Source organism: Cheilinus undulatus, linkage group 16, assembly GCF_018320785.1.
Source record: "Cheilinus undulatus linkage group 16, ASM1832078v1, whole genome shotgun sequence".
NCBI classification, from domain to species: Eukaryota; Metazoa; Chordata; class Actinopteri; order Labriformes; family Labridae; genus Cheilinus; species Cheilinus undulatus.
In genome coordinates, this window is record NC_054880.1 from 1,059,220 (window position 1) to 1,086,071 (window position 26,852).

Genomic DNA, 26,852 nt, shown 5'->3' on the forward strand with positions numbered 1-26,852 from the left:
TAGACTAAATGTGAGGACTGTTATGGACTAAAACTAGACTAAATGTGAGGACTGTTATGGACTAAAACTAGACTAAATGTGAGGACTGTTATGGACTAAAACTAGACTGAAATGTGAGGACTATTATGGACTAAAACTAGACTAAATGTGAGGACTGTTATGGACTAAAGCTAGACTGAAATGTGAGGACTGTTATGGACTAAAACTAGACTAAATGTGAGGACTGTTATGGACTAAAACTAGACTAAATGTGAGGACTGTTATGGACTAAAACTAGACTAAATGTGAGGACTGTTATGGACTAAAACTAGACTAAATGTGAGGACTGTTATGGACTAAAACTAGACTAAATGTGAGGACTGTTATGGACTAAAACTAGACTAAATGTGAGGACTGTTATGGACTATAACTAGACTAAATGTGAGGACTGTTATGGACTAAAACTAGACTAAAAGTGAGGACTGTTATGGACTAAAACTAGACTAAATGTGAGGACTGTTGTGGACTAAAACTGGACTAAATATGAGGACTGTTGTGGACTAAAACTAGACTAAATATGAGGACTGTTATGGACTAAAACTAGACTAAATGTGAGGACTGTTATGGACTAAAACTAGACTAAATGTCAGGACTGTTATGGACTAAAACTAGACTAAATGTGAGGACTGTTATGGACTAAAACTAGACTAAAATGTCAGGACTGTTATGGACTAAAACTAGACTAAATGTGAGGACTGTTATGGACTAAAACTAGACTAAAATGTGAGGACTGTTATGGACTAAAACTAGACTAAAATGTCAGGACTGTTATGGACTAAAACTAGACTAAAATGTCAGGACTGTTGTGGACTAAAACTAGACTAAATGTGAGGACTGTTATGGACTAAAACTAGACTAAATGTGAGGACTGTTATGGACTAAAACTAGACTAAAATGTGAGGACTGTTATGGACTAAAACTAGACTAAATGTGAGGACTGTTATGGACTAAAACTAGACTGAAATGTGAGGACTGTTATGGACTAAAACTAGACTAAATGTGAGGACTGTTATGGACTAAAACTAGACTAAATGTGAGGACTGTTATGGACTAAAACTAGACTAAATGTGAGGACTTTTATGGACTATAACTAGACTAAATGTGAGGACTGTTATGGACTAAAACTAGACTGAAATGTGAGGACTATTATGGACTAAAACTAGACTAAATGTGAGGACTGTTATGGACTAAAACTAGACTAAATGTGAGGACTGTTATGGACTAAAACTAGACTAAATGTGAGGACTGTTATGGACTAAAACTAGACTAAATGTGAGGACTGTTATGGACTAAAACTAGACTAAATGTGAGGACTGTTATGGACTAAAACTAGACTAAAATGTGAGGACTGTTATGGACTAAAACTAGACTAAATGTGAGGACTGTTATGGACTAAAACTAGACTAAATGTGAGGACTGTTATGGACTAAAACTAGACTAAATGTGAGGACTGTTATGGACTAAAACTAGACTAAAATTGAGGACTGTTATGGACTAAAACTAGACTAAATGTGAGGACTGTTATGGACTAAAACTGTACTAAATATTAGGAATGTTGTGAACTAAAACTATACTAAATAATATGAAACTTATGGACTAAAACTAGACTAAATGTTAGGACTGTTATGGACTAAAACTAGACTAAAATGTGAGGACTTTCATGGACTAAAACTAGACTAAAATGTGAGGACCGTTATGGACTAAAACTAGACTAAAATGTGAGGACTGTTATGGACTAAAACTAGACTAAAATGTGAGGACTGTTATGGACTAAAACTAGACTAAATTTGAGGACTGTTATGGACTAAAACTAGACTAAAATGTGAGGACTGTTATGGACTAAAACTAGACTAAAATGTGAGGACTGTTATGGACTAAAACTAGACTAAAATGTGAGGACCGTTATGGACTAAAACTAGACTAAAATGTGAGGACTGTTATGGACTAAAACTAGACTAAAATGTGAGGACTGTTATGGACTAAAACTAGACTAAATGTGAGGACTGTTATGGACTAAAACTAGACTGAAATGTGAGGACTATTATGGACTAAAACTAGACTAAATGTGAGGACTGTTATGGACTATAACTAGACTAAATGTGAGGACTGTTATGGACTAAAACTAGACTAAAAGTGAGGACTGTTATGGACTAAAACTAGACTAAATGTGAGGACTGTTATGGACTAAAACTAGACTAAATGTGAGGACTGTTATGGACTAAAACTAGACTAAATGTGAGGACTGTTATGGACTAAAACTAGACTAAATGTGAGGACTGTTATGGACTAAAACTAGACTAAATGTCAGGACTGTTATGGACTAAAACTAGACTAAATGTGAGGACTGTTATGGACTAAAACTAGACTAAAATGTCAGGACTGTTATGGACTAAAACTAGACTAAATGTGAAGACTGTTATGGACTAAAACTAGACTAAAATGTGAGGACTGTTATGGACTAAAACTAGACTAAAATGTCAGGACTGTTATGGACTAAAACTAGACTAAAATGTGAGGACTGTTATGGACTAAAACTAGACTAAAATGTGAGGACTGTTATGGACTAAAACTAGACTAAATGTGAAGACTGTTATGGACTAAAACTAGACTAAAATGTGAGGACTGTTATGGACTAAAACTAGACTAAAATGTCAGGACTGTTATGGACTAAAACTAGACTAAAATGTCAGGACTGTTGTGGACTAAAACTAGACTAAATGTGAGGACTGTTATGGACTAAAACTAGACTAAATTTGAGGACTGTTATGGACTAAAACTAGACTAAAATGTGAGGACTGTTATGGACTAAAACTAGACTAAAATGTCAGGACTGTTATGGACTAAAACTAGACTAAAATGTGAGGACTGTTATGGACTAAAACTAGACTAAAATGTGAGGACTGTTATGGACTAAAACTAGACTAAAATGTGAGGACTGTTATGGACTAAAACTAGACTAAAATGTGAGGACTGTTATGGACTAAAACTAGACTAAAATGTGAGGACTTTCATGGACTAAAACTAGACTAAAATGTGAGGACTTTCATGGACTAAAACTAGACTAAAATGTGAGTACCGTTATAGACTAAAACTAGACTAAAATGTGAGGACCGTTATGGACTAAAACTAGACTAAAATGTGAGGACCGTCATAGACTAAAATGTGAGGACTGTTATGGACTAAAACTAGACTAAAATGTGAGGGCTGTTATGGACTAAAACTAGACTAAAATGTGAGGACTGTTATGGACTAAAATTAGACTAAAATGTGAGGACTGTTATGGACTAAAACTAGACTAAAATGTGAGGACTGTTATGGACTAAAACTAGACTAAAATGTGAGGACTGTTATGGACTAAAGCTAGACTGAAATGTGAGGACTGTTATGGACTAAAACTAGACTAAATGTGAGGACTGTTATGGACTAAAACTAGACTAAATGTGAGGACTGTTATGGACTAAAACTAGACTAAATGTGAGGACTGTTATGGACTAAAACTAGACTAAATGTGAGGACTGTTATGGACTATAACTAGACTAAATGTGAGGACTGTTATGGACTAAAACTAGACTAAAAGTGAGGACTGTTATGGACTAAAACTGGACTAAATATGAGGACTGTTGTGGACTAAAACTAGACTAAATATGAGGACTGTTATGGACTAAAACTAGACTAAATGTGAGGACTGTTATGGACTAAAACTAGACTAAATGTGAGGACTGTTATGGACTAAAACTAGACTAAAAGTGAGGACTGTTATGGACTAAAACTAGACTAAATGTGAGGACTGTTATGGACTAAAACTAGACTAAATGTGAGGACTGTTATGGACTAAAACTAGACTAAATGTGAGGACTGTTATGGACTAAAACTAGACTAAATGTGAGGACTGTTATGGACTAAAACTAGACTAAATGTGAGGACTGTTGTGGACTAAAACTGGACTAAATGTGAGGACTGTTGTGGACTAAAACTAGACTAAATGTGAGGACTGTTATGGACTAAAACTAGACTAAATGTGAGGACTGTTATGTACTAAAACTAGACTAAATGTGAGGACTGTTATAGACTAAAGCTAGACTGAAATGTGAGGACTGTTATGGACTAAAACTAGACTAAATGTGAGGACTGTTATGGACTAAAACTAGACTAAATGTGAGGACTGTTATGGACTAAAACTAGACTAAATGTGAGGACTGTTATGGACTAAAACTAGACTAAATGTGAGGACTGTTATGGACTAAAACTAGACTAAATGTGAGGACTGTTATGGACTAAAACTAGACTAAATGTGAGGACTGTTATGGACTAAAACTAGACTAAATGTGAGGACTGTTATGGACTATAACTAGACTAAATGTGAGGACTGTTATGGACTAAAACTAGACTAAAAGTGAGGACTGTTATGGACTAAAACTAGACTAAATGTGAGGACTGTTGTGGACTAAAACTGGACTAAATATGAGGACTGTTGTGGACTAAAACTAGACTAAATATGAGGACTGTTATGGACTAAAACTAGACTAAATGTGAGGACTGTTATGGACTAAAACTAGACTAAATGTGAGGACTGTTATGGACTAAAACTAGACTAAATGTGAGGACTGTTATGGACTAAAACTAGACTAAATGTGAGGACTGTTATGGACTAAAACTAGACTAAATTTGAGGACTGTTATGGACTAAAACTAGACTAAAATGTGAGGACTGTTATGGACTAAAACTAGACTAAAATGTCAGGACTGTTATGGACTAAAACTAGACTAAAATGTCAGGACTGTTGTGGACTAAAACTAGACTAAATGTGAGGACTGTTATGGACTAAAACTAGACTAAATGTGAGGACTGTTATGGACTAAAACTAGACTAAATGTGAGGACTGTTATGGACTAAAACTAGACTAAAATGTCAGGACTGTTATGGACTAAAACTAGACTAAAATGTCAGGACTGTTGTGGACTAAAACTAGACTAAATGTGAGGACTGTTGTGGACTAAAACTAGACTAAATGTGAGGACTGTTATGGACTAAAACTAGACTAAATGTGAGGACTGTTATGGACTAAAACTAGACTAAAATGTGAGGACTGTTATGGACTAAAACTAGACTAAATGTGAGGACTGTTATGGACTAAAACTAGACTAAATGTGAGGACTGTTATGGACTAAAACTAGACTAAATGTGAGGACTGTTATGGACTAAAACTAGACTAAAATGTCAGGACTGTTATGGACTAAAACTAGACTAAATGTGAGGACTGGTATGGACGATAACTAGACTAAATGTGAGGACTGTTATGGACTAAAACTAGACTGAAATGTGAGGACTATTATGGACTAAAACTAGACTAAAATGTGAGGACTGTTATGGACTAAAACTAGACTAAAATGTGAGGACCGTTATGGACTAAAACTAGACTAAAATGTGAGGACTGTTATGGACTAAAACTAGACTAAAATGTGAGGACCGTTATGGACTAAAACTAGACTAAAATGTGAGGACTGTTGTGGACTAAAACTGGACTAAATATGAGGACTGTTGTGGACTAAAACTAGACTAAATATGAGGACTGTTATGGACTAAAACTAGACTAAATATGAGGACTGTTATGGACTAAAACTAGACTAAATGTGAGGACTGTTATGGACTAAAACTAGACTAAATGTGAGGACTGTTATGGACTATAACTAGACTAAATGTGAGGACTGTTATGGACTAAAACTAGACTAAATGTGAGGACTGTTATGGACTAAAACTAGACTAAATGTGAGGACTGTTATGGACTAAAACTAGACTAAATGTGAGGACTGTTATAGACTAAAGCTAGACTGAAATGTGAGGACTGTTATGGACTAAAACTAGACTAAATGTGAGGACTGTTGTGGACTAAAACTGGACTAAATGTGAGGACTGTTATGGACTAAAGCTAGACTGAAATGTGAGGACTGTTATGGACTAAAACTAGACTAAATGTGAGGACTGTTATGGACTAAAACTAGACTAAATGTGAGGACTGTTGTGGACTAAAACTGGACTAAATGTGAGGACTGTTGTGGACTAAAACTAGACTAAATGTGAGGACTGTTATGGACTAAAACTAGACTAAATGTGAGGACTGTTATGGACTAAAACTAGACTAAATGTGAGGACTGTTATGGACTAAAACTAGACTAAATGTGAGGACTGTTGTGGACTAAAACTGGACTAAATGTGAGGACTGTTGTGGACTAAAACTAGACTAAATGTGAGGACTGTTGTGGACTAAAACTGGACTAAATATGAGGACTGTTATGGACTAAAACTAGACTAAATGTGAGGACTGTTATGGACTAAAACTAGACTAAATGTGAGGACTGTTGTGGACTAAAACTGGACTAAATGTGAGGACTGTTTTGGACTAAAACTAGACTAAATGTGAGGACTGTTATGGACTAAAACTAGACTAAATGTGAGGACTGTTATGGACTAAAACTAGACTAAATGTGAGGACTGTTATGGACTAAAACTAGACTAAATGTGAGGACTGTTATGGACTAAAACTAGACTAAATGTGAGGACTGTTATGGACTAAAACTAGACTAAATGTGAGGACTGTTATAGACTAAAGCTAGACTGAAATGTGAGGACTGTTATGGACTAAAACTAGACTAAATGTGAGGACTGTTGTGGACTAAAACTAGTCTAAATGTGAGGACTGTTGTGGACTAAAACTGGACTAAATATGAGGACTGTTATGGACTAAAACTAGACTAAATGTGAGGACTGTTATGGACTAAAACTAGACTAAATGTGAGGACTGTTATGGACTAAAACTAGACTAAATGTGAGGACTGTTATGGACTAAAACTAGACTAAATGTGAGGACTGTTATGGACTAAAACTAGACTAAATGTGAGGACTGTTATGGACTAAAACTAGACTAAATGTGAGGACTGTTATGGACTAAAACTAGACTAAATGTGAGGACTGTTATGGACTAAAACTAGACTAAATGTGAGGACTGTTATGGACTAAAACTAGACTAAATGTGAGGACTGTTGTGGACTAAAACTAGACTAAAAGTGAGGACTGTTATGGACTAAAACTAGACTAAATGTGAGGACTGTTGTGGACTAAAACTAGACTAAATGTGAGGACTGTTATGGACTAAAACTAGACTAAATGTGAGGACTGTTGTGGACTAAAACTAGACTAAATGTGAGGACTGTTATGGACTAAAACTAGACTAAATGTGAGGACTGTTATGGACTAAAACTAGACTAAATGTGAGGACTGTTATGGACTAAAACTAGACTAAATGTGAGGACTGTTATGGACTAAAACTAGACTAAATGTGAGGACTGTTATGGACTAAAACTAGACTAAATGTGAGGACTGTTGTGGACTAAAACTAGACTAAATGTGAGGACTGTTATGGACTAAAACTAGACTAAATGTGAGGACTGTTATGGACTAAAACTAGACTAAATGTGAGGACTGTTATGGACTAAAACTAGACTAAATGTGAGGACTGTTATGGACTAAAACTAGACTAAATGTGAGGACTGTTATGGACTAAAACTAGACTAAATGTGAGGACTGTTATGGACTAAAACTAGACTAAATGTGAGGACTGTTATGGACTAAAACTAGACTAAATGTGAGGACTGTTATGGACTAAAACTAGACTAAATGTGAGGACTGTTGTGGACTAAAACTAGACTAAATGTGAGGACTGTTGTGGACTAAAACTAGACTAAATGTGAGGACTGTTATGGACTAAAACTAGACTAAATGTGAGGACTGTTATGGACTAAAACTAGACTAAATGTGAGGACTGTTATGGACTAAAACTAGACTAAATGTGAGGACTGTTATGGACTAAAACTAGACTAAATGTGAGGACTGTTATGGACTAAAACTAGACTAAATGTGAGGACTGTTATGGACTAAAACTAGACTAAATGTGAGGACTGTTATGGACTAAAACTAGACTAAATGTGAGGACTGTTATGGACTAAAACTAGACTAAATGTGAGGACTGTTATGGACTAAAACTAGACTAAATGTGAGGACTGTTATGGACTAAAACTAGACTAAATGTGAGGACTGTTGTGGACTAAAACTAGACTAAATGTGAGGACTGTTGTGGACTAAAACTAGACTAAATGTGAGGACTGTTATGGACTAAAACTAGACTAAATGTGAGGACTGTTATGGACTAAAACTAGACTAAATGTGAGGACTGTTATGGACTAAAACTAGACTAAATGTGAGGACTGTTATGGACTAAAACTAGACTAAATGTGAGGACTGTTGTGGACTAAAACTAGACTAAATGTGAGGACTGTTATGGACTAAAACTAGACTAAATGTGAGGACTGTTATGGACTAAAACTAGACTAAATGTGAGGACTGTTATGGACTAAAACTAGACTAAATGTGAGGACTGTTGTGGACTAAAACTAGACTAAATGTGAGGACTGTTATGGACTAAAACTAGACTAAATGTGAGGACTGTTATGGACTAAAACTAGACTAAATGTGAGGACTGTTATGGACTAAAACTAGACTAAATGTGAGGACTGTTGTGGACTAAAACTAGACTAAATGTGAGGACTGTTATGGACTAAAACTAGACTAAATGTGAGGACTGTTATGGACTAAAACTAGACTAAATGTGAGGACTGTTATGGACTAAAACTAGACTAAATGTGAGGACTGTTATGGACTAAAACTAGACTAAATGTGAGGACTGTTATGGACTAAAACTAGACTAAATGTGAGGACTGTTATGGACTAAAACTAGACTAAATGTGAGGACTGTTATGGACTAAAACTAGACTAAATGTGAGGACTGTTATGGACTAAAACTAGACTAAATGTGAGGACTGTTATGGACTAAAACTAGACTAAATGTGAGGACTGTTGTGGACTAAAACTAGACTAAATGTGAGGACTGTTATGGACTAAAACTAGACTAAATGTGAGGACTGTTATGGACTAAAACTAGACTAAATGTGAGGACTGTTGTGGACTAAAACTAGACTAAATGTGAGGACTGTTATGGACTAAAACTAGACTAAAATGTCAGGACTGTTGTGGACTAAAACTAGACTAAATGTGAGGACTGTTGTGGACTAAAACTAGACTAAATGTGAGGACTGTTATGGACTAAAACTAGACTAAATGTGAGGACTGTTATGGACTAAAACTAGACTAAATGTGAGGACTGTTATGGACTAAAACTAGACTAAATGTGAGGACTGTTATGGACTAAAACTAGACTAAATGTGAGGACTGTTATGGACTAAAACTAGACTAAATGTGAGGACTGTTATGGACTAAAACTAGACTAAATGTGAGGACTGTTATGGACTAAAACTAGACTAAATGTGAGGACTGTTATGGACTAAAACTAGACTAAATGTGAGGACTGTTATGGACTAAAACTAGACTAAATATGAGGACTGTTATGGACTAAAACTAGACTAAATGTGAGGACTGTTATGGACTAAAACTAGACTAAATGTGAGGACTGTTATGGACTAAAACTAGACTAAATGTGAGGACTGTTATGGACTAAAACTAGACTAAATGTGAGGACTGTTATGGACTAAAACTAGACTAAATGTGAGGACTGTTATGGACTAAAACTAGACTAAATGTGAGGACTGTTATGGACTAAAACTAGACTAAATGTGAGGACTGTTGTGGACTAAAACTAGACTAAAGTGAGGACTGTTGTGGACTAAAACTGGACTAAATATGAGGACTGTTATGGACTAAAACTAGACTAAATGTGAGGACTGTTATGGACTAAAACTAGACTAAATGTGAGGACTGTTATGGACTAAAACTAGACTAAATGTGAGGACTGTTATGGACTAAAACTAGACTAAATGTGAGGACTGTTATGGACTAAAACTAGACTAAATGTGAGGACTGTTATGGACTAAAACTAGACTAAATGTGAGGACTGTTATGGACTAAAACTAGACTGAAATGTGAGGACTGTTATGGACTAAAACTAGACTAAATGTGAGGACTGTTATGGACTAAAACTAGACTAAATGTGAGGACTGTTATGGACTAAAACTAGACTAAATGTGAGGACTGTTATGGACTAAAACTAGACTAAATGTGAGGACTGTTATGGACTAAAACTAGACTAAATGTGAGGACTGTTATGGACTAAAACTAGACTAAATGTGAGGACTGTTATGGACTAAAACTAGACTAAATGTGAGGACTGTTATGGACTAAAACTAGACTAAATGTGAGGACTGTTATGGACTAAAACTAGACTAAATGTGAGGACTGTTATGGACTAAAACTAGACTAAATGTGAGGACTGTTATGGACTAAAACTAGACTAAATGTGAGGACTGTTATGGACTAAAACTAGACTAAATGTGAGGACTGTTATGGACTAAAACTAGACTAAATATGAGGACTGTTATGGACTAAAACTAGACTAAATGTGAGGACTGTTATGGACTAAAACTAGACTAAATGTGAGGACTGTTGTGGACTAAAACTGGACTAAATATGAGGACTGTTGTGGACTAAAACTAGACTAAATATGAGGACTGTTATGGACTAAAACTAGACTAAATGTGAGGACTGTTATGGACTAAAACTAGACTGAAATGTGAGGACTGTTATGGACTAAAACTAGACTAAATGTGAGGACTGTTATGGACTAAAACTAGACTAAATGTGAGGACTGTTATGGACTAAAACTAGACTAAATGTGAGGACTGTTGTGGACTAAAACTAGACTAAAAGTGAGGACTGTTATGGACTAAAACTAGACTAAATATGAGGACTGTTATGGACTAAAACTAGACTAAATGTGAGGACTGTTATGGACTAAAACTAGACTAAATGTGAGGACTGTTATGGACTAAAACTAGACTAAATGTGAGGACTGTTATGGACTAAAACTAGACTAAATGTGAGGACTGTTATGGACTAAAACTAGACTAAATGTGAGGACTGTTATGGACTAAAACTAGACTAAATGTGAGGACTGTTATGGACTAAAACTAGACTAAATGTGAGGACTGTTGTGGACTAAAACTAGACTAAATATGAGGACTGTTTGGGACTAAAACTAGACTAAATGTGAGGACTGTTATGGACTAAAACTAGACTAAATGTGAGGACTGTTATGGACTAAAACTAGACTAAATGTGAGGACTGTTATGGACTAAAACTAGACTAAATGTGAGGACTGTTATGGACTAAAACTAGACTAAATGTGAGGACTGTTATGGACTAAAACTAGACTAAATGTGAGGACTGTTATGGACTAAAACTAGACTAAATGTGAGGACTGTTATGGACTAAAACTAGACTAAATGTGAGGACTGTTGTGGACTAAAACTAGACTAAATGTGAGGACTGTTATGGACTAAAACTAGACTAAATGTGAGGACTGTTATGGACTAAAACTAGACTAAATGTGAGGACTGTTGTGGACTAAAACTAGACTAAATGTGAGGACTGTTGTGGACTAAAACTAGACTAAATGTGAGGACTGTTATGGACTAAAACTAGACTAAATGTGAGGACTGTTGTGGACTAAAACTAGACTAAATGTGAGGACTGTTATGGACTAAAACTAGACTAAATGTGAGGACTGTTATGGACTAAAACTAGACTAAATGTGAGGACTGTTATGGACTAAAACTAGACTAAATGTGAGGACTGTTGTGGACTAAAACTAGACTAAATGTGAGGACTGTTATGGACTAAAACTAGACTAAATGTGAGGACTGTTGTGGACTAAAACTAGACTAAATGTGAGGACTGTTGTGGACTAAAACTAGACTAAATGTGAGGACTGTTGTGGACTAAAACTAGACTAAATGTGAGGACTGTTGTGGACTAAAACTAGACTAAATGTGAGGACTGTTATGGACTAAAACTAGACTAAATGTGAGGACTGTTATGGACTAAAACTAGACTAAATGTGAGGACTGTTATGGACTAAAACTAGACTAAATGTGAGGACTGTTATGGACTAAAACTAGACTAAATGTGAGGACTGTTATGGACTAAAACTAGACTAAATGTGAGGACTGTTGTGGACTAAAACTAGACTAAATGTGAGGACTGTTGTGGACTAAAACTAGACTAAATGTGAGGACTGTTGTGGACTAAAACTAGACTAAATGTGAGGACTGTTATGGACTAAAACTAGACTAAATGTGAGGACTGTTATGGACTAAAACTAGACTAAATGTGAGGACTGTTATGGACTAAAACTAGACTAAATGTGAGGACTGTTATGGACTAAAACTAGACTAAATGTGAGGACTGTTATGGACTAAAACTAGACTAAATGTGAGGACTGTTATGGACTAAAACTAGACTAAATGTGAGGACTGTTATGGACTAAAACTAGACTAAATGTGAGGACTGTTATGGACTAAAACTAGACTAAATGTGAGGACTGTTATGGACTAAAACTAGACTAAATGTGAGGACTGTTGTGGACTAAAACTAGACTAAATGTGAGGACTGTTGTGGACTAAAACTAGACTAAATGTGAGGACTGTTATGGACTAAAACTAGACTAAATGTGAGGACTGTTATGGACTAAAACTAGACTAAATGTGAGGACTGTTATGGACTAAAACTAGACTAAATGTGAGGACTGTTATGGACTAAAACTAGACTAAATGTGAGGACTGTTATGGACTAAAACTAGACTAAATGTGAGGACTGTTGTGGACTAAAACTAGACTAAATGTGAGGACTGTTATGGACTAAAACTAGACTATAAGTTAGGACTGTTATGGACTAAAACTAGACTAAATGTGAGGACTGTTATGGACTAAAACTAGACTAAATGTGAGGACTGTTATGGACTAAAACTAGACTAAATGTGAGGACTGTTATGGACTAAAACTAGACTAAATGTGAGGACTGTTATGGACTAAAACTAGACTAAATGTGAGGACTGTTATGGACTAAAACTAGACTAAATGTGAGGACTGTTATGGACTAAAACTAGACTAAATGTGAGGACTGTTATGGACTAAAACTAGACTAAATGTGAGGACTGTTATGGACTAAAACTAGACTAAATGTGAGGACTGTTATGGACTAAAACTAGACTAAATGTGAGGACTGTTATGGACTAAAACTAGACTAAATGTGAGGACTGTTGTGGACTAAAACTAGACTAAATGTGAGGACTGTTGTGGACTAAAACTAGACTAAATGTGAGGACTGTTGTGGACTAAAACTAGACTAAATGTGAGGACTGTTATGGACTAAAACTAGACTAAATGTGAGGACTGTTGTGGACTAAAACTAGACTAAATGTGAGGACTGTTGTGGACTAAAACTAGACTAAATGTGAGGACTGTTGTGGACTAAAACTAGACTAAATGTGAGGACTGTTATGGACTAAAACTAGACTAAATGTGAGGACTGTTGTGGACTAAAACTAGACTAAATGTGAGGACTGTTATGGACTAAAACTAGACTAAATGTGAGGACTGTTATGGACTAAAACTAGACTAAATGTGAGGACTGTTATGGACTAAAACTAGACTAAATGTGAGGACTGTTATGGACTAAAACTAGACTAAATGTGAGGACTGTTATGGACTAAAACTAGACTAAATGTGAGGACTGTTGTGGACTAAAACTAGACTAAATGTGAGGACTGTTGTGGACTAAAACTAGACTAAATGTGAGGACTGTTGTGGACTAAAACTAGACTAAATGTGAGGACTGTTGTGGACTAAAACTAGACTAAATGTGAGGACTGTTATGGACTAAAACTAGACTAAATGTGAGGACTGTTGTGGACTAAAACTAGACTAAATGTGAGGACTGTTGTGGACTAAAACTAGACTAAATGTGAGGACTGTTGTGGACTAAAACTAGACTAAATGTGAGGACTGTTGTGGACTAAAACTAGACTAAATGTGAGGACTGTTGTGGACTAAAACTAGACTAAATGTGAGGACTGTTATGGACTAAAACTAGACTAAATGTGAGGACTGTTATGGACTAAAACTAGACTAAATGTGAGGACTGTTATGGACTAAAACTAGACTAAATGTGAGGACTGTTATGGACTAAAACTAGACTAAATGTGAGGACTGTTATGGACTAAAACTAGACTAAATGTGAGGACTGTTATGGACTAAAACTAGACTAAATGTGAGGACTGTTATGGACTAAAACTAGACTAAATGTGAGGACTGTTATGGACTAAAACTAGACTAAATGTGAGGACTGTTGTGGACTAAAACTAGACTAAATGTGAGGACTGTTATGGACTAAAACTAGACTAAATGTGAGGACTGTTATGGACTAAAACTAGACTAAATGTGAGGACTGTTATGGACTAAAACTAGACTAAATGTGAGGACTGTTATGGACTAAAACTAGACTAAATGTGAGGACTGTTATGGACTAAAACTAGACTAAATGTGAGGACTGTTATGGACTAAAACTAGACTAAATGTGAGGACTGTTGTGGACTAAAACTAGACTAAATGTGAGGACTGTTGTGGACTAAAACTAGACTAAAAGTGAGGACTGTTATGGACTAAATGTGAGGACTGTTATGGACTAAAACTAGACTAAATGTGAGGACTGTTATGGACTAAAACTAGACTAAATGTGAGGACTGTTATGGACTAAAACTAGACAAAATGTGAGGACTGTTATGGGCTAAAACTAGACTAAATGTGAGGACTGTTACAGACTAAAACTAGACTAAATGTGAGGACTGTTATGGACTAAAACTAGACTAAATGTGAGGACTGTTATGGACTAAAACTAGACTAAATGTGAGGACTGTTATGGACTAAAACTAGACTAAATGTGAGGACTGTTATGGACTAAAACTAGACTAAATGTGAGGACTGTTATGGACTAAAACTAGACTAAATGTGAGGACTGTTGTGGACTAAAACTAGACTAAATGTGAGGACTGTTGTGGACTAAAACTAGACTAAATGTGAGGACTGTTGTGGACTAAAACTAGACTAAATGTGAGGACTGTTATGGACTAAAACTAGACTAAATGTGAGGACTGTTGTGGACTAAAACTAGACTAAATGTGAGGACTGTTGTGGACTAAAACTAGACTAAATGTGAGGACTGTTGTGGACTAAAACTAGACTAAATGTGAGGACTGTTATGGACTAAAACTAGACTAAATGTGAGGACTGTTGTGGACTAAAACTAGACTAAATGTGAGGACTGTTGTGGACTAAAACTAGACTAAATGTGAGGACTGTTGTGGACTAAAACTAGACTAAATGTGAGGACTGTTATGGACTAAAACTAGACTAAATGTGAGGACTGTTATGGACTAAATCTAGACTAAATGTGAGGACTGTTATGGACTAAATCTAGACTAAATGTGAGGACTGTTATTGACTAAAACTAGACTAAATGTGAGGACTGTTATGGACTAAAACTAGACTAAATGTGAGGACTGTTATGGACTAAAACTAGACTAAATGTGAGGACTGTTATGGACTAAAACTAGACTAAATGTGAGGACTGTTATGGACTAAAACTAGACTAAATGTGAGGACTGTTGTGGACTAAAACTAGACTAAATGTGAGGACTGTTGTGGACTAAAACTAGACTAAATGTGAGGACTGTTGTGGACTAAAACTAGACTAAATGTGAGGACTGTTATGGACTAAAACTAGACTAAATGTGAGGACTGTTATGGACTAAAACTAGACTAAATGTGAGGACTGTTGTGGACTAAAACTAGACTAAATGTGAGGACTGTTATGGACTAAAACTAGACTAAATGTGAGGACTGTTGTGGACTAAAACTAGACTAAATGTGAGGACTGTTGTGGACTAAAACTAGACTAAATGTGAGGACTGTTATGGACTAAAACTAGACTAAATGTGAGGACTGTTATGGACTAAAACTAGACTAAATGTGAGGACTGTTATGGACTAAAACTAGACTAAATATGAGGACTGTTATGGACTAAAACTAGACTAAATGTGAGGACTGTTGTGGACTAAAACTAGACTAAATGTGAGGACTGTTGTGGACTAAAACTAGACTGAAACTTAAAAGGATAGAAATGACTAAAATGTGACTAACAATAAAATTAAAAATAGCCACCAAAATTAACACTGACTATAATAACCTGGGTCAAAGGTTATAAAAGTTTGGGTTTTAGTTATAGTTAGCTATAATAACCTTGCTAAGAGCCCCACAAGTTCACTAAAGAGAGAATACCGGAAGTAGAGTTGGACCGTTAAACAGCGCTAGCATGCTAGCCCACTGTTAGCCGGCTAGCCCTCAGGCTAGCTCTATTGTTGGCTAATGAACTCATAAACCCTGGTGTGGACATGTCAGCCCAGGAGGCCTACTCACAGCTGCTCTACGTCCACAGTCATCCTCTCTGTGGTTATTATCTTCCTCCAGTTGTTGAAGTACACCTCTGTGTCCGCCATTTTAGCTTCTTCATAGCTGAGATGAAGGCTCCATCCTCCTCTGCCTCACCACCTCTCTAACATCAGATCAGAACAGCACACTCTTCCTGGCAGCAGAGGTTAAAGACTGTGTTTGAATAAAATCCACACTGGCCACAAATGTAGATGAGTCTGTGTTCAGAGAGCCAGCCAATCAAACGCAGCAAACTGGTTCATTTCATGACGTCACGACGACCATGACCAAGAAGTCATCAGGATATGTTTGAAATAAAAATATTGAAAAGACTCCTGAATTCCTATTCATGTGTTTATTGAAGTGATTTCTCCCCATAAATTAACTAAAAACAGAAATAAGGCTGAACGTTATCATGAATTAAGAGAAATTAATGACACACTCTCTAAAAGTTCTGATTCTTTTTAAGTTTCCAGGAATCTTTATTTACAATCTGATTTTACAATCAATGAAATCCTCTGTAGAGTAGTGTTACTCAACCAAGGAGCCAAAGTGTCAAAGAATACCTTTACCTTTAAGAGCCACAATCCAAGTGGTGAGAAGTGTCAAAAATCAGCTTAAAGTAGTGATAACAATAAGTAACGGAGGAAAAAATGGTTAAAAAGCAACAAAAATTGGTGAAAATTGGCAAAAGTGGGGAGGAAACCGTGGAAAAAGGGTCAGATAGTAGTAAAATGGGTGAGAAGTGACAAAATATGAATTACAGGTGGCAAGACATGGTCCAAAAGTGGCAAAAAATTAGTGAAAAGTGACTAACATGGGCATAAAGCAGTCACGAGTGGAAAAAATGGGCAAAAAATAGGAAAAAAAGTGGCATTTAATGGTAAAAGGTGGCTTAAATGGGTGAAAAGTGGTGAAAAGAGGCAAAAATGGGATAAAAGTGGCAAAAAGAAGAGGCTAAAATGGGCAAAAACTAGGAAAAAGTAGCATTTAATGATAAAAGGTAAATTAAGTGGGTGAAAATGGGGAGAAAAAACTGTGAAAAAGAACAAAAAGCATAAAGGTGGTAAAAAATGTGTAAAAAGTTGCAAAAAAAGTGTCAAAATGGAAAAAAATAGAGAAAAAGTGGTATTTACTGGCAAACAGTGGCTTAAATGGATGAAAAGTGGCAAAAAAGTTGACTTTTTAAGGTTTCCTGGGGGAATAATATTTAAATTTAAGACATAAAAGAGGCTGATGTTGAGTATCACTGCTGCAGAGATCGTCCGTTCTAAAGGGAAAAACACGTGAAATAAAAATACATGGATTTTATAATCATTCCACTGAGACAGCACAGAGACCAGAGATTTAGTGCTCAGACACTTTATGGTTTTTCTTCCTTTGTTTGTTTAATAAACACACATTCAGATTTTCTGCCTGCAACATGATCCAAAAAAGCTGGGACAGGAGCATATTTACCACCTTTTCCTCATAAAACACTCACAATCATGCCGTGCTGAAGCCATTCGACCCCCCCTGATCCTCATGAAATCAACTGAGAATAGCTTAAGGTAAATCTGTCATGAGATTAACCCTGCCACACATTTGTCTGTGCAGACTGTCCACTGTGCAGTCAGTGAAATATCTTCAGATATTAATAAACAGCCTAGGGTCAGGGTTAGATAGTAAAATATGTAATAATAATAATAATAATATATAATAGTTAGGCTAGATGCACACGTCATCTCCAGCTGAGCTGGCTTTTAATGCAGGTAACTGTGAACAGTTACAACAGGTCTCTGCATGGCACTTCTGTATCTCTGGTTTCTAACTACAACTTCTTCTGGCTACGCTCTGGGTAATCCTGTATACACAATCCACTGGCGCCCTCTATTGGTACCAAGCTGTAATAGCACCACAGTCACTGTACAACAGTAAGGATGAGAGTTAAACAGTAGAGCTGCTGTTTGTGGCTTTCATTAAGACCTGACTCTGACAAAAACATGACAGACCTGGGCTTCATTAGGGGGACAGGTCTAGTGGAGCTGTGTGGGGACGGTGAAGTTCTTCTGTGCTAAAATCTTTGAAACTTGTTAAAACAAACAAAAACACACAGTTCTCTCTCTCTCTGTAAAACCCCTGCCATCTCTATCAGCCTCTCTTTAGGTCAGTGTGTTTCTGAGCATGCAGCTGCTGCCAGCCTCCCCTGAAACCATCAGATCAAACCGGGTCAAAGCAGACCCCATGAGGGTTTGAGGTACAGGTATAGAAGAACCATTACAGCAGGGACGTGAAACGACTGAATTCATTCTTGAGTTTTGTATAAAATTATATCAATTTTGTTTTTTTTCTTCTGTGTTTTTTTTGTGTGTTGTTCCGATGCACATAAATGAAATAAACCTGTGTATACCAAAAACATTTGTAATTGCAACAATTTCTGGGAGACACGGTGCATTCATAGATGTCTTTTATTGTGAAATTCCACATCAGATTGTTTTGACACTGTGTCAGATGCATTGTGGGATGTCAACTATCACTCTAAACTGGAATGATATCCTCTGCAGCATGGAGGTGGTGAAGGGAGCCACATATGAACATGATGGTGAAGACCTGTGTGATATTTTTGTTTTATGTTTTTAATTTCTTTGAGAGCTGCCCTCTCTTGCAGTGTCTCTGCCCTCAGTGTTACAACAACGTAAACTCTAAACCTTAGCTCAGTCATGGCAGAAAAGGAGGATCATTTAGGAATGAAGTCTCTCTGGAATGTTCCAGTTAAAGCAGCACTCCAGATGGATAAGCCATCCAGACTTAGGTTTAATGCCTTTTCCAGCTCTGACATCTGCCTTCTGAGGTAAATGAGAGGCAGCATGACTCCGTCTTTGCCTCTGCTACTTTACTGTCCTCTCCTCAGCTCCTGTCTCTGCCTCTCTGACCTCATGTGTCTGGCTCTGATGAAGCTCTGAGGACCGACCACAGACACTCCTGTGTAACCGAAACTGTGCAGGCCAAGAGAACCTCTGGTTACAGACGCTGCAGCTGAACGGTTGCTCTCCTGTGTGCTGTGCCATGTGGTGTTTCAGAGTAGACTTTTGTTTGTATCTTTTACCACACTCGGAGCAGTAGAAGGGTTTCTCTTCTGTGTGAACTGACATGTGCTGAAGCAGATTTTTTTGAGTTCTAAACTGTGTGTGACACTCAGGGCAGCAGAAGGGTTTCTCCCCAGTGTGAACTCTCATATGTGCAGTCAGGTTTTCTTTGGTTTTCAGTCCTTTGCCACATTCAGAGCAGCTCCATGGTTTCTCTCCTGTGTGGCTGATCAAGTGTGCTTTAAGATATTGTTTCTGGCAGAATGTTTTACCACACACTGGGCAGATGAAGGGTTTCTCTCCTGTGTGAATTTTCTTGTGTCTGGTCAGATTTAATTTCCGTTTGAATCTCCTCCCACACTCAGGGCAGCAGTGTGGTTTCTTCTCAGTCATTGGTCTCTCTACTGCACTTCTTATGACAGAATTTAAACCTGCCTGGTGTGCTTTTGTACTCCTCCAGTCCTCACTGTCGTCAGTATCAGCTTCTGAAGAGTCTTCAGTCTCATTTCCAGAGGAGTCTTCAATCTTGACCTCAGTCTCTGGTTGTGAATGTGTCTCTGTCTCTGCTCCTCCATAGTCCTCTCCATCAGCTCCCATGTCCGTCCCTTCACTCTGTCTCTGATGAAACAGAGAGGGCTGAGGTTTCTCTTCATCATCTTCACTCTTCACAGACACAGGCGTGAAGGGGAACTCTTCCAGTCCTTGAAAATGCTCCTGACTGATCCACAGTTCCTCCTCTTCCGTTTTAATGTGTGGAGGCTCCATCTTCTCCTGAAGAAGCTCTTTTTGACTCACCAACAGCTGCTGGAAATCTGCAGGGAACAAAGAAGCAAAAAATGTTGTATTTAAACATCAGGTCCCAGCTCCATTCAACCTGACTTTAGTTGGTTTTAGTAGAAGGAGGTTCCTTTTCCATGACAGTTTATATCTTGATAGAACCTCCTTAAAGGGCAGGGTTATTATAGTGCAGCTGTGTTAAACCAGGCGTTTTCAACCTTTTCAGCCCGCGACCCCCAAACTGTCCTGTAGGTGGTTGAACACAGCTGTGAATATTCCTGAATAGTCATGTGCAGACAAGGCCGTCCATAAGGGGGGAAAAACGGGAGAGCATTCTGGAGCCCAGCAAAATCATGGTCCATTATAAAGTGAAGTTGTGGTATTTTTTATATATATGTATATATATATATATATTTTTTTTTTTTTAAAGATTTTTTTGGGCCTTTTCATGCCTTTATTTGATAGAGTTAGGACAGTGGTTAGACTCGGATACAGGGAAGAGAGCAGGGAGAAACATGCAGTAAAGGGCCACAGGCTGGATTCGAACCCGGGCCGCCCATGTAGCCATGGGTAGTGCCTTAAACCACTCGACCATCTGCCCTCCCCGGTATTTTATATTTAATCTGAATAATATCCACTCTTATCAAAGAAAGACATTTTAATTCATTTGTAGTGTAGTAAGTAGCTCTCTTATAAATGTAAATCCTTTTGTTAAAACAGAATTAAAATATGTTAAAAATAACTAAAATGGGTTAATAAAAGCATAAAATGCTGGGAAAGGTGGTGATTTTAAAAGTAGCAGAAATAGGTTAGAAATGCCAAAAATTACATAAAAGTGGCAAAAATTAACGACGACAAAAATGGGCATATTTAGTGGTAAAAGGGGATTCAAAAGGGGCTGACATGGCATTAAAGTGGCAAAAATAGGTGGAAATTGGGTGAAATGGGATGAAAATTGACAAACTGGCAAAAAAGGGCTAGCCTAGGCAGAAATAGTCAGAAACTGGCAAAAATGGGCACATCAAATAGTAAAATGTGGCTTAAAAAGTGGTTAAAAGTGGCAATAATGTGTCAACAGAGCCAACAAGAGGCAGAGAGTGGAAAGATTTGGTTTAGAAGTGGCAAAAACAGGCAGAAAAAAAGTGCTGGAAAGGGTTTAAAATGGACAAAAATGGGTTTTCAGTTGCAAAAAGGGTTCAAATTTGGCAAAATTGGTGTAAAGTGGCAACAGTGTGATTCAAAAATGTTCTTCGTTTTTTAAGGCTTCTGGAGACCCCCTCTCAGTGTCTTGCGACCCCAAACGGGGTCCCGACCCCAACATTGAGAACCCCTGTGTTAAACTACCATGGTGTCCAACACAACAACGAAACAGAACAATACAGATGTCATTGGTTCAAGGAAAGTCAGTATGGAAAACTTCAACAAACACCTCAGTTTCTTAATAAAGGCAGCTCTGACATGTCGCCCCTTTGTAAAAAAACATCAGAAGGAAGTAGAAACCTACTTTCACTTCATATGGCAGAGTCCTATGATTGCACATTTGTGGAAAAATGTGGAAAAATAAAAAAAAAAATGAATAAAATTGGTACAATTTCATATATAAAAACTGAACTTTAACTGACATTGTTCCTGCTGGGATTCCCACCACAAGGTTTTACTATCAGCTCCTCCACAGTACACTCTTCTGATGAAACTGTTGCTACTAGCTAGACGTTGTGTTCTTTTTCAGTGGATTAAAGAGAAAACCTGACAGTAACACAGTGGTACAGAGAGCTATAAAGCCTCTCAGCAAAAGTGAAGGGGAACGACACATTTTTTAACATTTGGCGACCTGTTCTAGTACACTTATTATTTGAAATTACAGATTTACTACAGAGAGGGGGTTAACTTTGGTTGGAATCCCAGCTCCTGAAAGTTATCATTTAACAGGGAAAGAATGAAGTGAACTGACTAGAAGTACTATTCCTCACTCCTATCTTCAGTCTTTATGTATTCATCTTTTTGTGCTCATTTGGTGAATCCTAGTGCCATTTTTCCTTTTAGGAAAATGATGAAAAGGTGGTATACTACAGTACTGCAGATTTCTTTATAGAATGGGTGTGTTAAACTACATCTGAAAACTATGTTATGTGATGTTCCACGGCTGAGTCTTGATTTTGGTGCTGTCTTGTCCAAATGTCATTGTTAAGTTTTAAATTTGTCAGGTTTGTGCTTGTCAGGTTTGTGTTTGTCAGGTTTTGTGTTTGTCAGGTTTATGTTTGTCAGGTTTTGTGTTTGTCAGGTTTTGTGTTTGTCAGTTTTGTGTTTGTCAGTTTTGTGTTTGTCAGGTTTGTGTTTGTCAGGTTTTGTGTTTGTCGGTTTTGTGTTTGTCAGGTTTGTGTTTGTCAGGTTTGTGTTTGTCAGGTTTGTGTTTGTCAGGTTTTGTGTTTGTCAGTTTTGTGTTTGTCAGTTTTGTGTTTGTCAGGTTTGTGTTTGTCAGGTTTTGTGTTTGTCAGGTTTGTGTTTGTCAGTTTTGTGTTTGTCAGGTTTGTGTTTGTCAGGTTTGTGTTTGTCAGGTTTTGTGTTTGTCAGGTTTTGTTTTTGTCAGGTTTTGTTTTTGTCAGGTTTTGTTTTTGTCAGGTTTTGTGTTTGTCAGGTTTTGTGTTTGTCAGGTTGTGTGTTTGTCAGGTTTTGTGTTTGTCAGGTTTGTGTTTGTCAGGTTTGTGTTTGTCAGGTTTTGTGTTTGTCAGGTTTTGTTTTTGTCAGGTTTTGTGTTTGTCAGGTTTTGTGTTTGTCAGGTTGTGTGTTTGTCAGGTTTTGTGTTTGTCAGGTTTGTGTTTGTCAGGTTTGTGTTTGTCAGGTTTGTGTTTGTCAGGTTTTGTGTTTGTCAGGTTTTGTGTTTGTCAGGTTTGTGTTTGTCAGGTTGTGTGTTTGTCAGGTTTTGTGTTTGTCAGGTTTGTGTTTGTCAGGTTTGTGTTTGTCAGGTTTGTGTTTGTCAGGTTTTGTGTTTGTCAGGTTTTGTGTTTGTCAGGTTTGTGTTTGTCAGGTTTGTGTTTGTCAGGTTTGTGTTTGTCAGGTTTGTGTTTGTCAGGTTTGTGTTTGTCAGGTTTGTGTTTGTCAGGTTTGTGTTTGTCAGGTTTGTGTTTGTCAGGTTTGTGTTTGTCAGGTTTGTGTTTGTCAGGTTTGTGTTTGTCAGGTTTTGTGTTTGTCAGGTTTGTGTTTGTCAGGTTTGTGTTTGTCAGGTTTGTGTTTGTCAGGTTTTGTGTTTGTCAGGTTTGTGTTTGTCAGGTTTGTGTTTGTCAGGTTTTGTGTTTGTCAGGTTTGTGTTTGTCAGGTTTGTGTTTGTCAGGTTTGTGTTTGTCAGGTTTGTGTTTGTCAGGTTTTGTGTTTGTCAGTTTTGTGTTTGTCAGTTTTGTGTTTGTCAGGTTTGTGTTTGTCAGGTTTTGTGTTTGTCAGGTTTGTGTTTGTCAGTTTTGTGTTTGTCAGGTTTGTGTTTGTCAGGTTTGTGTTTGTCAGGTTTTGTGTTTGTCAGGTTTTGTTTTTGTCAGGTTTTGTTTTTGTCAGGTTTTGTGTTTGTCAGGTTTTGTGTTTGTCAGGTTGTGTGTTTGTCAGGTTTTGTGTTTGTCAGGTTTGTGTTTGTCAGGTTTTGTGTTTGTCAGGTTTTGTTTTTGTCAGGTTTTGTTTTTGTCAGGTTTTGTTTTTGTCAGGTTTTGTGTTTGTCAGGTTGTGTGTTTGTCAGGTTGTGTGTTTGTCAGGTTTTGTGTTTGTCAGGTTTTGTGTTTGTCAGGTTTGTGTTTGTCAGGTTTTGTGTTTGTCAGGTTTTGTTTTTGTCAGGTTTTGTTTTTGTCAGGTTTTGTTTTTGTCAGGTTTTGTGTTTGTCAGGTTTGTGTTTGTCAGGTTTGTGTTTGTCAGGTTTGTGTTTGTCAGGTTTTGTGTTTGTCAGGTTTTGTGTTTGTCAGGTTTGTGTTTGTCAGGTTTGTGTTTGTCAGGTTTTGTGTTTGTCAGGTTTGTGTTTGTCAGGTTTGTGTTTGTCAGGTTTGTGTTTGTCAGGTTTGTGTTTGTCAGGTTTGTGTTTGTCAGGTTTTGTGTTTGTCAGGTTTGTGTTTGTCAGGTTTGTGTTTGTCAGGTTTTGTGTTTGTCAGGTTTGTGTTTGTCAGGTTTGTGTTTGTCAGGTTTGTGTTTGTCAGGTTTTGTGTTTGTCAGGTTTGTGTTTGTCAGGTTTGTGTTTGTCAGGTTTGTGTTTGTCAGGTTTTGTGTTTGTCAGGTTTTGTGTTTGTCAGGTTTGTGTTTGTCAGGTTTGTGTTTGTCAGGTTTGTGTTTGTGGGTTAGAAATGACTGTTTCTGTTATTTACTTGAAGGAAGAAATAATCCAGAAGTAGGTATATTGTGGATTGTATTAGATCGGAAAAATAACTGGACACTATTTTTGGTCCTGTTGTCCAGCCCTAAAGGTGCATTCAAATGGGACAGTGTTTATCATATACACAAGAAAAACCCATACCAGTTTTTGGCCATCTTACTGGTTGATTGTTGTCTGAAAGCTTTAAGATCCCAGTTTATGGCATGATATGGCCTTTTCAGAACTGGTGGAGCCCATGAAACCAAAAGGAGCTATGGTGAGTGTTGATCTAATTCACCACCTTTCTTTTTCCTCTAAGCAGTATTTAAACACTTAATGTCATGACAGCATTTTCACACTGGAGGTTAGGAGGAGAACAAGTCGTGTTCTGGCATTGATGACGCTACTTTTGTTTTTAATTGACAGTGACAACCTCACCAATTCACCCATGTATGTGTACTTATCTACAGTATAAATGCATTCACAGACAGTTCATTCAGATAGTATTCACTTCATAAGAGTTTTGTTGTGTTTTATCCTGATGCTACAGGTGTTAAAATTCATTTTTATTCTCATTAATCTACACTCAGTGCCCCAAAGTAAAGTCGAAACACAACTGTAGAATTTTTTGCAAATCTGAAATCTCACACTGACATCAGTATTCAGAGCCTTTACTCAGTGCTTAGCTGACAGTGACTCCTTTGGCAGTGATTACAGCCTCCAGTCTTTTTGAGTGTGACTCAACAAGCTTTGCTCACCTGGATCAGGGGATTTTCTGCCATTCTCCTTTGCAAATCCTCTCAGGCTCAGTCGGGTTGGATGGGGACTGTGAGTGGACTGACATTTCCAGGTCTCTCCAGACATGTTGGATAGGGTTCAGGTCAGGGCTCTGGCTGGGCCCCTATAGGAAATACACTGAGCCATCTCTAATCCACTCCTGTGGTGTCCTGGCCGTGGTCTTAGGTCTCTGTCATGTTGGAAGGGGAACCTTTGGCCCAGGCTGAGGTCCTAAGAACTGAGGAACAGATTTTCATTGGAGACATCTCTGTACTTTGGCATCATGAACAGTACTCCAGCTACCCCACAGGAAAACTTTGAATACTGAGACACTCATTCAGACATCGAGTGTCAATGTTCTCCTACTGATGATCAGCAAATAACAGGTCATTGCTATCAGGAGCTAGCTGAGGCTAACTCTCTCCTGTCTATGAAGGTTAGCTCTCTGTTAGCATTAATAACATCAATCATGTTGCTATCAGGAGCTAGCTGAGGCTAACTCTCTCCTGTCTATGAAGGTTAGCTCTCTGTTAGCATTAATAACATCAATCATGTTGCTATCAGGAGCTAGCTGAGGCTAACTCTCTCCTGTCTATGACGGTTAGCTCTCTGTTAGCATTAATAACATCAATCATGTTGCTATCAGGAGCTAGCTGAGGCTAACTCTCTCCTGTCTATGAAGGTTAGCTCTCTGTTAGCATTAATAACATCAATCATGTTGCTATCAGGAGCTAGCTGAGGCTAACTCTCTCCTGTCTATGAAGGTTAGCTCTCTGTTAGCATTAATAACATCAATCATGTTGCTATCAGGAGCTAGCTGAGGCTAACTCTCTCCTGTCTATGACGGTTAGCTCTCTGTTAGCATTAATAACATCAATCATGTTGCTATCAGGAGCTAGCTGAGGCTAACTCTCTCCTGTCTATGAAGGTTAGCTCTCTGTTAGCATTAATAACATCAATCATGTTGCTATCAGGAGCTAGCTGAGGCTAACTCTCTCCTGTCTATGAAGGTTAGCTCTCTGTTAGCATTAATAACATCAATCATGTTGCTATCAGGAGCTAGCTGAGGCTAACTCTCTCCTGTCTATAGCTAGCTTCAGTAAACCAACCTGACATCTGAAACCACTCAGACCAGAGACAGAGAAGGAGACCAGACGGTAGCGGAGGCTAACACAGCTCTATGAACACTGAACGGTACAGGACCATAGATACGTAGACGCCTCATTGACTGGCTGCACGTCGACGTCGCCGCCATATTGCGAGAGGGAAGTCCGCTACGTCAGGCAGTACAAGTAGAGGAGGAGTATGTGAATTGTTGGAATAAAAAGCACAAACGATCACATTCATTGATTTAAATAAATAGTTCAGTTATTTATATTAATGTCAGTCTCAAAAATAAAAAACACGCAGACAAATGAAAGAGATTTTATGAGTAAAACATAGAGGCCCCCTACTAAAAGGAAAAATGTGCTTTTTTTGACTCAAAATGAT

General features: G+C 37.5%; 1 protein-coding gene across 1 annotated transcript; it reads right to left on the reverse strand.

The window, feature by feature from the left end:
- Positions 1–18,782: 18,782 nt before the first annotated feature.
- LOC121523244 (zinc finger protein 782-like) lies at positions 18,783–26,616 on the reverse strand. The gene is made up of 3 exons (XM_041808042.1): positions 26,471–26,616; positions 25,343–25,599; positions 18,783–20,301 (listed from the first exon to the last, which is right to left on the reverse strand). Exons 2-3 carry the CDS (start codon positions 25,446–25,448, stop codon positions 19,292–19,294), a joined length of 1,116 nt encoding a protein of 371 aa, XP_041663976.1. The 5' UTR covers positions 25,449–25,599; positions 26,471–26,616; the 3' UTR covers positions 18,783–19,291.
- Positions 26,617–26,852: the final 236 nt, after the last annotated feature.

Bases quoted from the DNA above. Each gene is read 5' to 3' on its own strand.
- LOC121523244 (XM_041808042.1), bottom strand. From the start codon at position 25,448: ATGTCTGGAGAGACCTGGAAATGTCAGTCCACTCACAGTCCCCATCCA. The intron at 20,302-25,342 runs GTGAGCAAAGCT...TGTTCCCTGCAG, and splicing joins CAGAAAATCCCCTGATCCAG to ATTTCCAGCAGCTGTTGGTG.